Genomic DNA, 15639 nt, shown 5'->3' on the forward strand with positions numbered 1-15639 from the left:
TGTAATGTAGAAAATAGAGAGATGTTTTAAAATTTATTGGAGTTCGAGGGGTCATTCTTACATATATGTCTTTCTTCTATTCTTATGCCTTTCCCATTGCTGACATTCATTTTATTTGTGTGATAGGTGAACTTATCGGCCACTCTTTATCTTCTTTGAAACAGTTCACTGGGTCTCAAAACAACTCTGATCCACATAATCATTTAGATCAGTTTATGTGGCTAGAGTTGTCCCCAGGAGAATCCGAGGTGCTTATCTCTTTCTAACTCACACACTCAAGCAGTCACAAATTTATATGTGCTTGTTTTCTTGTGGAACCAGTAAGAATTGAAGAAATAAGTTGTAGCTAAATGGAATTTGCTTTCTTTTACCACTCTCACTTTATGATTTTCTCTGCAGCTGGATTTGAGATCCGGAAAACTCGGTAGAATTAAATGTGCCGTGTTCTTACCACTCAGAACTGAATCTGAGATTACTGAGAAATCAGTTAATGAATATAGAAAATCTGGTTCGGTTCAGATCAGTCCCGCTCGAGAGGGACCATGGACCATGGTGAGGCTAAACTATGGTGCACCTGCAGCATGTTGGCAGTTAGGCAGTGATGTAGTTGCAAGTGAAGTGAGTGTACATGATGGAAATCGATATATTGCCATCAGATCTCTTGTGTCCGTTCAAAACACCACCGACGTTACCCTAGATTTATGCCTCAAACTCAAAGCTTCAAATGGAAATGCAAAGCAAATATTTGATGAGAGAAATCAGGCTCCTTCTGATGACAATGAAGTTACAACAACAGACGAGTATTTTGAATCGGAAAAGTTCAATCCTGGTATTGGTTGGGTTCCTTGTAATGATGACAAGGAGGTAAGTGAATAAACTGAAACTGTGTTAAGAATCGGACAAAAATGTAAGAGAAACGGCTAAAATTAATGGCATTCTTCCTGTTACACTTGCTTGTTTCTGAAACTGTAACAAATGAAAAAACATTTCTGTAGTTACTTTTTCAGTTTGCAATGGAGAGAATTTTATTTGAAGATGAGAATTGAAATTACTGTTACAGATCTTTGCGGCTATAACTTTTTTATTTTCTAAAAATGGACAATATCACTTTTCCATAGACATAATCAAACTATATCATGAAAAGAGATTATGGGAGTTCCAATTCAGCTTCATGCATTATTTTTGTGAATGAAGCCTGGCAATGGGTTCGCTTATTTTTCAAAAAAAATATTTACTTAAACAATCTGCCTGCATGATGTTAGTTTTGCTGTTTTAGTTGGTTAAATATTTTATCGATATTTTTATCTTCAGGGAGTGGATGGAGTTCAATTGGCCTCAGGTTGGCAGTGGCTTGATGAGTGGTCTGTTGATAAATCTGCTGTCAACACTTCTGATGGATGGGTTTATGCTCCAGACTTAGAAAATTTGGGGTGGCCAGAATCTTACAATCCATTAAAACATGCGAATTATGCAAGGCAAAGGAGGTGGACAAGGAATAGGAAACGAGTATTTGAGGACTTTAAATCAGAGATAGTTCTTGGTCCCCTAAAACCTGGTGAAGTTCTACCCCTTCCTGTACCTTGCCTAGCTTCTTCGGCGTTGTATGTGTTGCAGTTAAGACCTTCAGAAACTACTGACAAATATTTATGGAGTTCTGCAATGGATATGTCAACTCAGGCTGAGGATATGGATAGGTCAAAAGAAGTTTCCGAAATTTGTGTCTCAAATCTTGTGGAGTCTGAAAGCTTATTGTGTTGCTCAGAAATAGGTGAAAGTTCATCACATGGATTACGTGGTATGTGGTTTAGTTTGAGCACGAAAGCGACTGAAATCATGAAGGACATTCATTTTAATCCAATTCATGATTGGGCAATTGTCATCAAATCACCAGTATCAGTTGCCAACTATCTCCCTTTTATGACTGAAATTTCTCTTCTTGAGATGCAAACCAGTGGACATTTTCTTTCCAGCTTTAGAGGGGTTTTTAGTGCTGGGGAAACAGTCAAGATGTATAATTCTGACATAAGAAATCCTCTTTATTTCTCTTTGCTTCCGCAAGCAGGGTGGCTTCCACTACAAGTGAGTCTGAGAATATGTTGTCTTAGCAAAATTTTAATTTTTTCAATAGCATGATATGTAGCCCGTCCTTACATGTAAACATTCTGTTCTAGGAGGCCATTCTTATATCACAATCTTCATGTTCGCCTTCAAAGACAATGAATTTTAGAAGCTCTGTTTCGGGAAGGTGTGAATTTCGGCATATAAATTATGTTTTTAATTTTCTTGGGAAATTTTTGTGTGTTTTTGCATTCTTAAGAACATAAGTTATTGGTGCAGGATTGTACAAATAATAATTGAGCAAAACCATTCCGAGGAAAGGCCTCTGATACCTAAGATCATCAAAGTATATTCGCCTTATTGGATTAGGGTTGCGAGGTGCCCTCCACTTAGTTTCAGGCTTATTGACTCCAGCTTTAAAAGATCGAAAAAGTTTCAACTGTCCTTTCAGACTAAAAGGACCAAAGAAGTCATCCTCGAGGAGATTACTGATGAGGAGATGTACGATGGTCATACAATTGCATCTGCATTAAATTTCAAGTCATTGGGCCTCTCAGCATCAATAAACCACACTGGAGTAGAGCGGTTTGGCCCTGTGAAGGATCTTTCTCCACTAGGAGACATGGTAAATAGCAGCATAATTTTGCATCTAATCCATAAGCCATATAATAGTGATACGTCACATTTTGACGTTTGGATTTCAGGATGGTTCCCTGGACCTTCTCGCTTATAACGCAGATGGAAATTGCATGCAACTTTTTGTATCTGCCAAGCCTTGCCCTTACCAATCTGTTCCAACAAAGGTAACTTATTTTGGGTTAAACTCAGATTTGTGGATTGGCGATAGTGAACTTTTTTGTTCCTTTTGTCAGGTTATTTCAGTCAGACCATTCATGACTTTTACAAACAGAGTGGGTCAAAATATGTTTTTGAAGTTCAACAGTGAAGATGAATCTAAGGTTTTGCGGGCATCTGACACTAGAGTCTCCTTTGTGCATCAAGAAATGGATGAGCCTAATGAAATTCAGGTGAATAGAGCAGTTTTCTCATGCATCAAGATACCTTATTTTGAGAGGAGAATGTACAAGCTTTGCAAAAATTTTAAATAAGCAATAGGCTATAAGTTTACGTCTGAAATCCATTTTATTGTTTTTTTTTAACTTGTTATTCTAAATAAAAAATGAAGAAAATAATTTCCAATGTTACTATAAAGATATTTCTGTTGAAGTTTCATTTTTGTTGAAATATTATTGGTGATTCCGCTACTAAAAACATGGTTGAGGGTAGAGCAATGAAAAACAAATCAGACTTAGAGCTCTGTATGCATATTTCTCTAACTGATCAAATTATTTTGTTTTCTGGTTGTTTATATGCACTGACTTGATTTTCACTAAATATAATAGTTGTAAATGTAAGATGGCCAGTATGTTACTCATGTTATTTGTGAAATAAATCGTACATAATGTCCATATGTACACAGTAAACATCTTTTGAGTTATAGAGTCCTTTAATTTTTGGACTCGGGTTACGAAAGTATTTATGTACAAGAATTTTAGTGGCCGGAAACAATTGTGATAAAATAAGAGGAGAAAAAGAAATGATTAATGTCGGGAGAATTTGTATGAAAATTGTGCATTCCTATTGTAAGCATATATGTTTCACCTCTCTGGTACGATAAGTTACAATAACTGAACTCTTGTTGCTTGTATAGGTACGATTGGATGATACTGAATGGTCATTTCCTCTTCAAATAGTGAAGGAGGACACTGTCACGCTGGCACTAAAGAAACATGATGGTATACGGAGTTTCTTACGTACAGAGATTCGAGGTTATGAGGAGGGATCTCGATTTATAGTAGTATTCCGTCTTGGATCTTCTAAAGGCCCCATTAGGTACTCATTATTTCGTATCCCTTCACTGACTGATCTAATGTCCTTGCATTGTTCAGAGTATTTCTTTATGTTACCGATTTTTTTCTGTGATGCCTAGAATGACATTTGAAAATTGGCTTTAGTATCACGGATCTTGCATGAAAGTTTTTTGCTAACCCACTTTCTATAGTTCATAAAAATAAAGAAAAATAAACGTGACACCACGCTCCACTCCCAGCACCAACTAGTCACATAGACCCCTCCAACCGTGTCCCTCATCAGCAGCTCCTTCTTCTGCCAACAGAGTGGAGATCTCGATTTTCAGTGTTTTGTGCTAATTAACATACCGAATATCTGTGGGAAATCAGATTATTTTCTGGGGTCAAATCGATGCTTTTATACAAATTAGAGTTTGATCTTTAGATTGAACATATTCTCTACATGTTAAAATTGTAGAGAGAATCTTTTCAAAAAAAATTGTTACAAGTAGTGGTACATGGCATTTGAATAAATGGGTTAATTATCTCGTTCCACCAACTCGTATTTATAGTACAACCAACACAAAATTATTGTACTAATAAAATCCCTAATTGCTACATATACTAATTTACATGATTGCGTCCTAATTAATTCCTGAAATTATGTCTATCAACACTCCCCTCGAGATGGTGTATTTGTATCTGCCATACACATCTTGTATACATAAGGATGAAACATATTACCAAACAAGCCCAAATACATTTGTTAGTTTGTCTTCTAGAATTTGAGTAGCTGATTCTTAGAATTTGATTATCCAATTTTTCCTGGATAAATAATTGATCGATCTCGATATGTTTAGTACCATCATGCTGAATTGGGTTATGAGCAATACTAATGGCTCCTTTATTGTCATAATGTAACAATAAAGGTTTTTCTTGAAAAAGGTTAATCTCTTGCATCAACCATTTAATCCATAAATCTTATAAACTCCTTGTGTCATAGGCATATATTCTGCTACAGCACTTGATCTAGCAACACACTTTGCTTTTGACTACTCTTTGAGTGACCAAATTTCCACCAATGAAGACACAATATCCAGAAGTAGACCTTCGGGAAATCTTACCCAATCAACATTAGTGAACGCTTCTATTTGCGAACGACCATTGTTTGAAAGGAGTAGTCCTTTCCTAGGGATAGATTTGAGATACCGTAGAATTCGAAAGGCTACTTCAAGGTGTATATTTCATGGGCGGTGCATAAATTGACTCACCATTCTCACTGCATAGACCATGTCAGGCCGTGTATGAGAAAGATAAATCAATTTTCCAACTAGTCTTTGGATAACGATCAATGTCAAGTTGTCAACTAATTCCCCACCATCTTCTTTCAATTTATGGTTGGCCTCAATGGGAATATCCGCTGGTTTACAGACTAACATTCATACTTTCTTTGTAATTCTAGGATATATTTTCTTTGAGAGATAAATATGCCCTTTTCTGAGTGAGCAACCTCTATCCCAAGGAAATATCTCTGTTTGCCAAGGTCTTTGACTCACCATGTGGAAGGCATTTTGAGTATCGAACTGCTATAAATCCCATCCAAGATTAGCCACCCAAGATACGAGAACCCTTAGTGAATTCATCTTGGCAGTCGATGCAAAAGTTTCTTGGTAATCGATACCATGGGTCTGGGTGTAACCTTTTGCCACAAATCGGGCCTCTAACCTTTCAACAGAACCATCTGCTCTATGCTTAACTGTGAACACCCGCTTATATCCTACCAGCTTCTTGTCCAATGGTAGTTCAACAACCTACCAGGTTCTTTTTTTGACCGAGGCTTTCATCTCCTCCACCATGGCATTTTTCCATGGTGGATCATTGACAGCTTCCTTCTATCTCTGTGGAATATAACTCAGAAGACAAAAAAACTATGTAGGAGAGTGACAAGGAGACGTAAATGAGATGTTGCATACATGATTGATTCTTTTCCTAATAGCTATTGGAAGATCAAGATCATTATCACGAGTATTATGGAATGATGGTGACTCAAAAAGGTAAATTGTGAACAGAAAGAGAAGGTGGATTACCTGATTCCATTGGAGTTGAGCCCGAGTTTGATTGGCTAGGTAGAGTGTTATTCACGATAGCATTCTCCTTTTTATCGTGAGCTTATCTTATCAAATTAGGCCGATCCAATCGATCTGTTTGATCTTGTTCTGCATCAAAAACCTTTCCATCACTTCCATGCTCCCCACGAACACTTTATAGGTAATTCACAAAGTGTTTGACCAAAGGAGTTCACCTGTTCCATCTGGCCATTCCCCCCTAAACATGTGATGGGAGCAAAGGGAAAAAAGCTTCGGCTTCTAGAATGGTAACATCTGCGTCCATACTAACATAGAACTTTCTAGTGGGTGGATGATAACATTTTTGCCCATTCTGTATTGCAGATACCCAATCAAGATACATTTCAAGGCTCTGGAATCGAGTTTACCCCAATATATACATGCACAAAGCAAATACACCTAAACACTTTTGGAGGGATAACCGAAAAATGACTACCTGGAGTAAACCCTGACGTACTTTTGAAAATTAAGGTTCTTAATGGCATGAGGTGAATAAGATAGGCAGAGTTGAGGACCTCATCACCCCAGTATACCTTCGGAACATTCATGGTCAACATACAGGTCCTAGCAACTTCAAGGAGATGTCGATTTTTTCATTTAGACACCATTTGGAGCAGCAATATTAACACTAGTATTTTAGGCAGTATGAGCAGATGTTCAAGGTATATCTGAATGTGCAGGATTAGAAGGACTGGACTTAGTATCTGTGGTGGAAGGAGATTCCAGTTTTTCCATAAGGATCCGGAGAGTTTGTAGGCCTCATTAGTCATTAGACAGTCCATCAGTGGAATGTGATTCTCTTGGTTGTCCGGTTTTAACATTTCTGAAATGTGAGCTCGAGGTCGTGTACCACCAAATCTTTTTCCGACACGATTTCGGACGACCATGGAGTCTGTAGAAGAAATATATATGTTTTTCTTATCTTTCTTAAAGCCATTTTAATAGTTTTAATCCTATAAAATCATTGCCACTTCTAGTTCCAAATTAGCAAACATCTGACTCCATACACGGGCTTTCTGCTAGGAAGCCGTTGGTTGTTCCTGCATGCTTACCACCCATATCCTCCCTAGTAACTGTACCATATGGTCACTGCTAGGAAATAATTCCTTGACCTTTGCCTTAATGACATTAATGAAGACGCTATACTCTATAAATTTTAGTGTTCAATTTAAATTTTCTGAAGGCATTACTGAAGTCCTGATAGCTTGATTATGACCTAACTCCTATCCAGTCATCCACTGCGAGGGCGGAATTGCCATCTTACAGAAACCAACAAGTTTCTTCGTGTATTGTAAATATCTCATCTGTCTTGGTTATTTTGCTACATAGCATAAAATATAAATGTTAGGAATTTCAATCAGGTGTATGATCGATCAAATAAATACATCAAATATTACTAATTTAAGATTATGGATAAACCTCTTTTTTTATTCTGGCATTACAGAAACCTAACACTTAAATAAGGTAGTGTGCTTTCTATCCATTTCTTTAATTTTAATTTATTATGATTCTTTCCTGACAGGATTGAGAACAGAACAACTAACTGTACTATTAGCTTTCGCCAAACTGGATTTGGGGATGATGCTTGGATTCAGTTAAAGCCTCTTTCAACGACGGCTTTTTCTTGGGAAGACCCATATGGTCAAAAAATTATTGATGCCAAAGTCCATAGTGCCAGTGATACCGCGATCTGCAAATATGATTTGAATAAACTGGGGTTGTCCTGTCTAGATGGCAATTCGGGTTTGTATATCAATGTGAAAAATACCAGTGATGTTAAAGTTGTTAGCTTTCTGGTTGAAAGTATGCTAGTGACAAGATCAGTAGATGGGGGTGGATCTCTAAGGCTGGGGGATGGTTCTCAAATCCACAGTAAGTTGCAAGAGGAGAGGTCTGCACTGGAGCTTATAGTCGAGTTAGGAGTTGTCGGAATTTCTGTTGTGGACCATAAACCAAGAGAAGTTGCCTACTTGTACATGGAGAGGGTCTTCATATCCTATTCGACTGGCTACGATGGTGGAACTACCAGCAGGTTTCAGTATCTTCAAGTTATCTCTTGACACTGTTATGTCATCTGGTGCTTGGACTCTTTAAGACAAAGTTTTAGTCAGTATTTGGGGCTGTGTCCATTGCTACATTGACTCGATGTGTTTTTATTTTCATATTTTAAGTTTTTACGGTAGACAAATTGCATAGTATGTTATTATTTGTTTATATTGCCAGCTGGCTTTTGATATCAATTTGTTTATCTTTAGAGCATGGTACTTGTTCTTTTCAAAGAAATTAGATGGTCAAAGTTGGAGCTAAGCATGTTACCAGGTTTTTCAATGCATTCCTCATCTGCATCCTTAACCAGATACTTCTGCATCTCATCACTTTCTCCAGTTAAAATAAAATTTCAAGGATGGGCAGAATATCTGATTCTATGTAATGGACAATTTACATATTTCTGTCTAGGTTTGATTCACTGATTGCTTTTGCTTTGACAGGTTCAAGCTTATGTTTGGTTACATGCAGCTAGACAATCAGCTCCCTTTGACTGCGATGCCTGTTCTTCTGGCACCTGAACAGACCCCTGATATGCATCATCCAGTGTTTAAGATGACTTTAACCATGCGCAATGAAAACCTTGATGGTCTCCAGATCTACCCATATGTTTATATACGAGTAATGTCCTCCAACATAATTCAGTTTCAACACTTAACTGGGTACTTACAAGAAGAGTATAACTCACAATTCATGTTGCTAATCTTTTTGTATTATGGCAGGTGACTGATAAATGTTGGAGGGTTAACATCCATGAACCAATCATCTGGGCTCTGATAGATTTCTACAGTAGTCTTCAATTAGACAGCATTCCTCAAAATTCCAGTGTCTCTCAAGTTGATCCTGAGATACGTATAGAGTAAGCACCAGTTGAATGTGATACAGAAATAACCATTTAGTTGCTATTTTCATTGATACTTGCTGGAAATTCCTAATTTCTCCGTACTAATATAATGGTTAAAGGCAGATGTTGGTATGGTCCATAAATAGCGAATCTGTGCATGCTCTTTATTTATGAACATGATATAGCTTCCAAAATTTCTTCTCGGTGTGAAAACTTGATATAGTTTCATATTGTTCTCTTTTTTCTCGCCCTTTTACAGGACTAGCCTGTTTTTATCCTCTGACACTTACAAATCATAGCAGTTTTGTTTCAGTTTTCTTTCAGTTGTGAAGATTTTGTTGTGTTCGTCCTCTTGTATTGGAAAGGAAATTGAGTTAAAGAGAGATTAAAAAGCATCTATATTGTGTATATTATTCAACAACATTAGTTGTAGATTTATATGAAGGAGTGGGAAATACTAATAAGGAAAAACTTATCTAGGAAATTTTGAACCTAATCTGAGGGATTTACAAAAAGTAAAAAGATATGATTTAACTTCCCTTGCACGATGAGGAATATTGACTTTCCTTTGTATTCAAGATTTCCAACTGGAAATAAGTGTTCTTTCTGCAAACTAAGCAAAACCTCCTAAATCTCTGAGAAGAGTTCTGATCAGTTACTTGTCCATATCCTTTCAGCTTGATAGACATTTCCGAGGTGAGGCTAAAAGTTTCTTTGGAGACTGCACCAGGTCAAAGACCACACGGACTTCTTGGTGTATGGAGCCCTTTACTCTCAGCTGTTGGGAATGCATTTAAAATCCAGGTGCGAGCTGGTTGTTTGTGGGTGGACAACACTGATAGTTTTTATTTAGTGGGGGGGTGTTCTTTTTCCAGAGATGTAACTTTTCTTTTTAGCTGCGAGCTTTAAATTTCTCATTCTCTTTGAGGTATAATTGAAAATTCAATTAACTTTGCATTTTGAAATATCAAAACAATATATTGTTAATCTCAGCTCTTTTCATACTTTTTATATCATTTCTGTGGTAGAAAAGAAGTTAGTTTTTGGATTGTTAACCTAATTTAGGATAAAATATCTTTGTTTCACCATTTGATTCTTATCAATCATGGGGATGTGGTTGAGGTATTTTTATTATTTTTTTACCCGCCTTTTCGTCATATTTCTGAAATTAAGTTTTTTCTAGTTGAATTTGTTTGGGTTTTTAGTGAGATTGTTGTTTTACATATTGATGAAGTTTGACTTCTTACTGTTTGCATAAAAGATTAATGCATTGCTTTTCATTAAGGGGCATAGTCGTGAATAATTCACGTGTGATTTTGTCTCCTGCAATAATTGGAAAGTAAAAACAGTAACTATTAGAAAAAAGGATACTTCTATATGTTGAGTAATTTTATGATGGTATTATAATTGAAAGATGTGCTTACTATAACGTAGTGCTTTAGCTATGTTTTCTTGTAACGCTGTTGAGAATTACTCATCCTGCGTCTATTGTGTAACTTTTTCATTATTATAATAAATTTAGTTTTCTATCAAAAAATGATGTGCTTACTGTGTAGAATTGCCTTTTAAATTAACATTCTATATTTTTTTATAAACTAAACTTGGGTTGTAACATATTGTGTTTGGTAAATTGATTTATATTTTCAACGTTTTAGAGAAATAGTGATGAGTTTTCAGAATGTTTTACAGATTTTGTAAAAATACATAGTTTTCATAATATGCTACTTAACTTATAAACTTCTGCAGAATTAATATATATCAAAGTTGTCTACAACCTCTCTGTTTATTTGATTTGTTTCAATGATAATCTTGTAAATTGTAATTTCTCAATCTGAAGTTTATTCTGACAATATCGTGACTGCAACATCATCTTCTTTCTATATCGTTTCTTTATTCTGTAGTATAACAAAGAAATTATGTTCAAATCAGTTCGATAAATTAGAAATCCTATAACCTTGATGAAAATACCTCTTTCAGGTCCATCTTCGAAAAGTAATGCACAGAGACAGATTTCTAAGGAAGAGTTCTATTATTTCCGCTGTTGGAAACCGTATTTGGAGAGATCTGATCCATAATCCATTACATATCATTTTTTCAGTAGATGTACTTGGTGTGACAAGCTCCACTTTGTCTTCACTTAGTAAAGGTTTTGCTGAGCTATCGACTGATGGGCAGTTTTTAAAGCTTCGTTCAAAGCAGGTAACTATGCTTCCGGTATTTCTCAATCATAGTAACTTCATGTTTGTATGACACTTAGTAATGATTCCAGGTGTGGTCGAGGAGGATCACAGGTGTTGGTGATGGACTTGTTCAAGGAACGGAAGCTCTTGCACAAGGCGTTGCTTTTGGTGTGTCAGGGGTTGTGAGGAAACCTGTGCAGAGTGCCAGACAAAGCGGTCTACTTGGCCTAGCCCATGGGCTTGGACAAGCTTTCCTGGGATTTTTTGTACAGCCAGTGAGTGGAGCATTAGACTTCGTCTCTTTGACTGTTGATGGATTCAGTGCAAGTTGTTCCAGGTGCTTAGAAATTCTCAACAACAAGAAAAACCTCCAGAGAATACGGAATCCACGGGCATTTCATGTGGACAATATACTTAGAGAGTACTCAGAGAGAGAAGCTGTTGGGCAGGTAAATCATTACATCAAAGATGTTTCATTACATATTCTATTCATTATTTTCTTGAATGCTTTCAACATTTAGTTGGGATCAAAATTTCACCAAGGGAACTATAAAAATGTGCAATGCTCCAGGATATTTATGAACTTTCTGGGGAGGTGTGGAATATTTAGTTGTGCAAACTGTTGTTGAAACTCTGATGAATAGTTTGAAGCTGTCAAATCCTGCTGGAAGGTTTATTTTTTAGAGCAGGATAATGTATTTAGTATTCTAGTGAATCTGCCATGAACGTTTCGTTGAAAGTGGAATGTGGATGGTTTAACTTGTTCTCTTTTTCAGATGGTACTTTACCTTGCAGAAGCAAGTCGAAGTTTTGGGTGCACAGAAATATTCAAAGAGCCTTCAAAATTTGCCTGGTCAGACTGCTATTCTGATCATTTTGTGGTACCCTACCAACGGATTGTTTTAGTGACTAATAGACGAGTAATGCTACTGCAGGTTGTTAGTTACTCATCTTTATTTGTTATTATTATTTTTCTTTTGGCTGAGTTTCCTTTTCTTCCACTTGTATGTTTTACTTTATTATTGACTCCATGCTTTGCCATGTGAGAAGTGTGCAGCTCCTGATAGGATGGAAAAAAAACCATGCAAGATTATGTGGGATGTGCCATGGGAAAATATTTTGGCACTTGAGTTGGCGAAAGCTGGTTACCCGAGTGCTTCTCATTTAATAGTCCATCTAAAAAGCTTTAGTAGATCTGAGAATTTTGTTCGAGTGATAAAATGTAATACAGAAGAAACTTCAGAGGGAGAGCCACAAGCAGTTCAAATCTGCTCAATTGTGCGCAAGATGTTGAAGGCAAATCAGAATGACATAATGAGGTTAATGGTACTGGTCTGAACATCTCCTTAAACTGGTATATAAATTAAAGAAGTAAACGAGTTATTATATATAATATTGTTTTCCTTGCTTCAGGTTCCTTCAGTCCAAAAACACGAATCTTCTACACAGAATGAAATCAATAGTAAAGACCCGCAGAAACGAAAAAGAGGCATTATCACGTCAACAGAGCTTTCTTTCGGCTCTGTTTCAAGTGAGTGGAGATTTGTGAAACACTGTATCAACTTTACCAAGGTATGGGGCAGTGAGCAAGAATCGAAAGGTCGTTGCACACTTTGTCAGAAGCAGGTGATTATCTTTGATCTAGATGTTTTTACAGTCATTTTCCAGGTAGTGGCAACATTGGCAAACTGATTTTGTTCTAAATAATTTTCCTTTATTGCAGAGCTCGGACAGCGGAGAAATTTGTAGTGTCTGGCGGCCTGTTTGTCCAGAAGGGTAAGTACCAACGAATCATTACTCTCAGTTCCACATTTCCTGCCCACTTTACTAATTATGTCTTTGTATCGTTTCTTATAAAAAAAATTATGTCTTTGTTTGAAAGATTTGCATTTTTCATTTCTCTTTGAATTTGGTTTGCTGGAATCTGGATTTAGTCTTCTAAGTCAAATACAAAAGTTTAGATGCAATTTGCTAAGAAAAAATTATATTTTTCCATGGTTAAAAATTGCTTGTTAGAGACCAGGACTTCATTACGAGTCCATATCTGTAGATAGATTAACAATGTAGACAAGTTCTGAAAGAAATTATCCTGTACTCTTTTCTTAGACAGTAGGTGTCAATATATTTTAAGTTGGCTGAACCTTCTTCTTTAATCTCTGAAATCTAGTTTCTCTTATTCTATGATTAAAATCGAAATTAAAATTCTTCTGCATGCCACTGATGCCATCAGTGTTATCATTTATGTCTCTTGATCTAAATACAGCATAATTACTTTAGGTACATTGCAATTGGAGATATAGCTCGTCGTGGCAGCCATCCTCCTAATGTTGCAGCTGTATATTGTTTTTCTGATCAATTCTTTACTCTTCCTGTTGGTTATGACCTGGTAAGACCTTTATCAGTAGAAACATGTATCAAAGGTTCAAAATCCCTGGTGCTTAAATCTCCATATATATATTTTCTTAAGGTTATATTAGGTGGCCTTTGTTACTTTCCGACCAAATGCTTCACGCAAACTTAAATCTCCATATATATATTTTCTTAAGGTTATATTAGGTGGCCTTTGTTACTTTCCGACCAAATGCTTCACGCATAGATATTGAATATGAATATTAATTTTAAGAATATACTCGCCAACCTTAGGTTTATAGACGAGGGGGAGTATTAAAGTATAGGTATGATTGGGCCATTTTCCATTAGCTCAAGCTTTTGGGATAAAATGGTTTTTATCAATATTTGAAGCATGTGACCATGTTTCTTCATTTGTCATGATCTTGAATCATCTCTGAACGGCTTAATGTAATCTCATTGGTGGGTATTCATATCTCCAAGCCTTATGCGAAGCATCATGTTATGGCCTTAATTACCCCAGGGAAATTCCATGCTCAAAATTGAACTGAATAGCGTAATATATTAGAATATTTTGTTTGTTTTCACCAGCTCCTCTGCATTCAGGAGATCATATAAGGTAGACTTTTGATTAAGATGAAATCACTTCTTTCTGGTTTATGATTTTATTTGTCTTCATTGTGTCGTCGTTTCTCCTGTTCCATTATTATCTTTTCAATCTTCTTTTTTAAAACATCTTGTCAATCTTCTAGTACACTTAGTTGATGCATATTACACGTTGGTAAATATTATGACACCTGGCCAACGTTTAAACTGGGTAGCAGTAGACTGTAGTAGAAGTGGTGTAGCAAAAGATTCTTCGATTCATGCTTAATTTGGGACACTGGAAATTTTATAAATCTATAAATCTGAATATTTACATTATTCAGGTTACCATCTATTTCTGCTTAATTTTTCGCAATACTGATTATTGACCTTGACAAGGAATATTATATAGGCTAAAGATTTGGCACCTATTTATTAAGAAGACTGTTCCAGGAGTTTCTTGACCATTTGATTTTAATTGAATTTAGCTTTACAGTTACAAAAACCTTCTTTGTGCAGGTGTGGAGAAATTGCTTGGATGACTATAAAAGTCCTGTATCAATTTGGCTCCCGCGTGCGCCTGAGGGATATATATCACTTGGATGTGTTGCCGTACCAAATTTCATAGAGCCAGAACTGGATTTGGTGTACTGCATCTCTGAACATCTTGTCGAGGAAACTGCATTTGAAGAGCAAAAGGTTTGGTCTGCACCTGAGTCATATCCATGGGCATGTCATATATACCAATCATGCAGTGACGCTCTTCCATTTGTTGCCTTGAGACAACCTAGGGAAGAATCTGACTGGAAGCCAAGAAGGGTTGTTGATAACCCTCTTCCGTCGAGGCTAGAAGCATCTGATGCTCAGTGATTTTCTGGTTTGAACTGTATTTTAGCTTACAATTAAACTAGTTAGCAAAAATCAAAACATTACAGTTGGAAGGTTCAGGTCTGCTGGCTATCAACGTGAGTGTTGACGGCATTTTCCTGTCGATAATTGCCCGAATGAGAAATTTGAAAGTATGACTGGTGCATGTCAAAGTATTCTTTTTTGGTTGTCCCAAACGTAAGGAGGCAAATGTATATGGCATGCGTCTAGTCCACAATTGCATCATATGGAAGCTCTCAACTCAAAAAGCCAAGGATGAGATATGCCATGCCTTTGGAGAAGCCTCCAATATGATTGTATACCAAATTTCATGACCCACGAGAAAGTCGAAAATCCAAAGTATCATGACTCGGGAAAAACAGGACATGCTACAGCAGAAGACAAATCACGCAAAAATCCAGAGTGATTCGACGCCGAGTAAAATATACAGTTGCAAATTAAAACTATCGGTTGTATATATATATATATAAGAAGCCTTGTGGATTTTTGTATGGGATTTATGTACTGGAAATGTGACAGCTTAAAAAAAATCTAAACGTTAAGCATGTAGATCTTCAATTTGGCGTTCCACATGAGGGTCGTACTTGAGATTCTTGAGCCTGAATAAAATTTAAAAATTTGGGATCCTACGGTAATATTTGTTTACATTTTCACAAATATCATATGAGACGGTGTTAATTATATGAGATGAATAAAAAAATATTATTTGTGTA

General features: G+C 36.4%; 1 protein-coding gene across 3 annotated transcripts in view; it reads left to right on the plus strand.

Moving 5' to 3' along the window:
* Positions 1-15553, plus strand: part of LOC142542773 (uncharacterized) — a 74969-nt gene extending 59416 nt beyond the window's left edge. For 2 of the 3 annotated variants that reach the window (XM_075649594.1, XM_075649596.1), the window contains 20 exons: positions 127-248; positions 400-864; positions 1312-2079; positions 2172-2245; positions 2338-2683; positions 2763-2861; positions 2931-3086; positions 3770-3951; positions 7557-8066; positions 8524-8701; positions 8803-8939; positions 9602-9728; positions 10902-11123; positions 11194-11553; positions 11881-12039; positions 12155-12436; positions 12518-12730; positions 12828-12880; positions 13382-13490; positions 14558-15553. In XM_075649594.1, the coding sequence (XP_075505709.1) occupies positions 127-248; positions 400-864; positions 1312-2079; positions 2172-2245; positions 2338-2683; positions 2763-2861; positions 2931-3086; positions 3770-3951; positions 7557-8066; positions 8524-8701; positions 8803-8939; positions 9602-9728; positions 10902-11123; positions 11194-11553; positions 11881-12039; positions 12155-12436; positions 12518-12730; positions 12828-12880; positions 13382-13490; positions 14558-14908 (4913 nt within the window). In that variant the 3' untranslated portion in view covers positions 14909-15553. The remainder of the gene's footprint in view (positions 1-126; positions 249-399; positions 865-1311; positions 2080-2171; positions 2246-2337; positions 2684-2762; positions 2862-2930; positions 3087-3769; positions 3952-7556; positions 8067-8523; positions 8702-8802; positions 8940-9601; positions 9729-10901; positions 11124-11193; positions 11554-11880; positions 12040-12154; positions 12437-12517; positions 12731-12827; positions 12881-13381; positions 13491-14557) is intronic. The other variant, XM_075649595.1, reaches the window with a different exon arrangement.
* The last annotated feature ends 86 nt before the right edge of the window (positions 15554-15639 follow it).

This window comes from Primulina tabacum, chromosome 4, assembly GCF_025594145.1.
Source record: "Primulina tabacum isolate GXHZ01 chromosome 4, ASM2559414v2, whole genome shotgun sequence".
Lineage (NCBI taxonomy): Eukaryota > Viridiplantae > Streptophyta > Magnoliopsida > Lamiales > Gesneriaceae > Primulina > Primulina tabacum.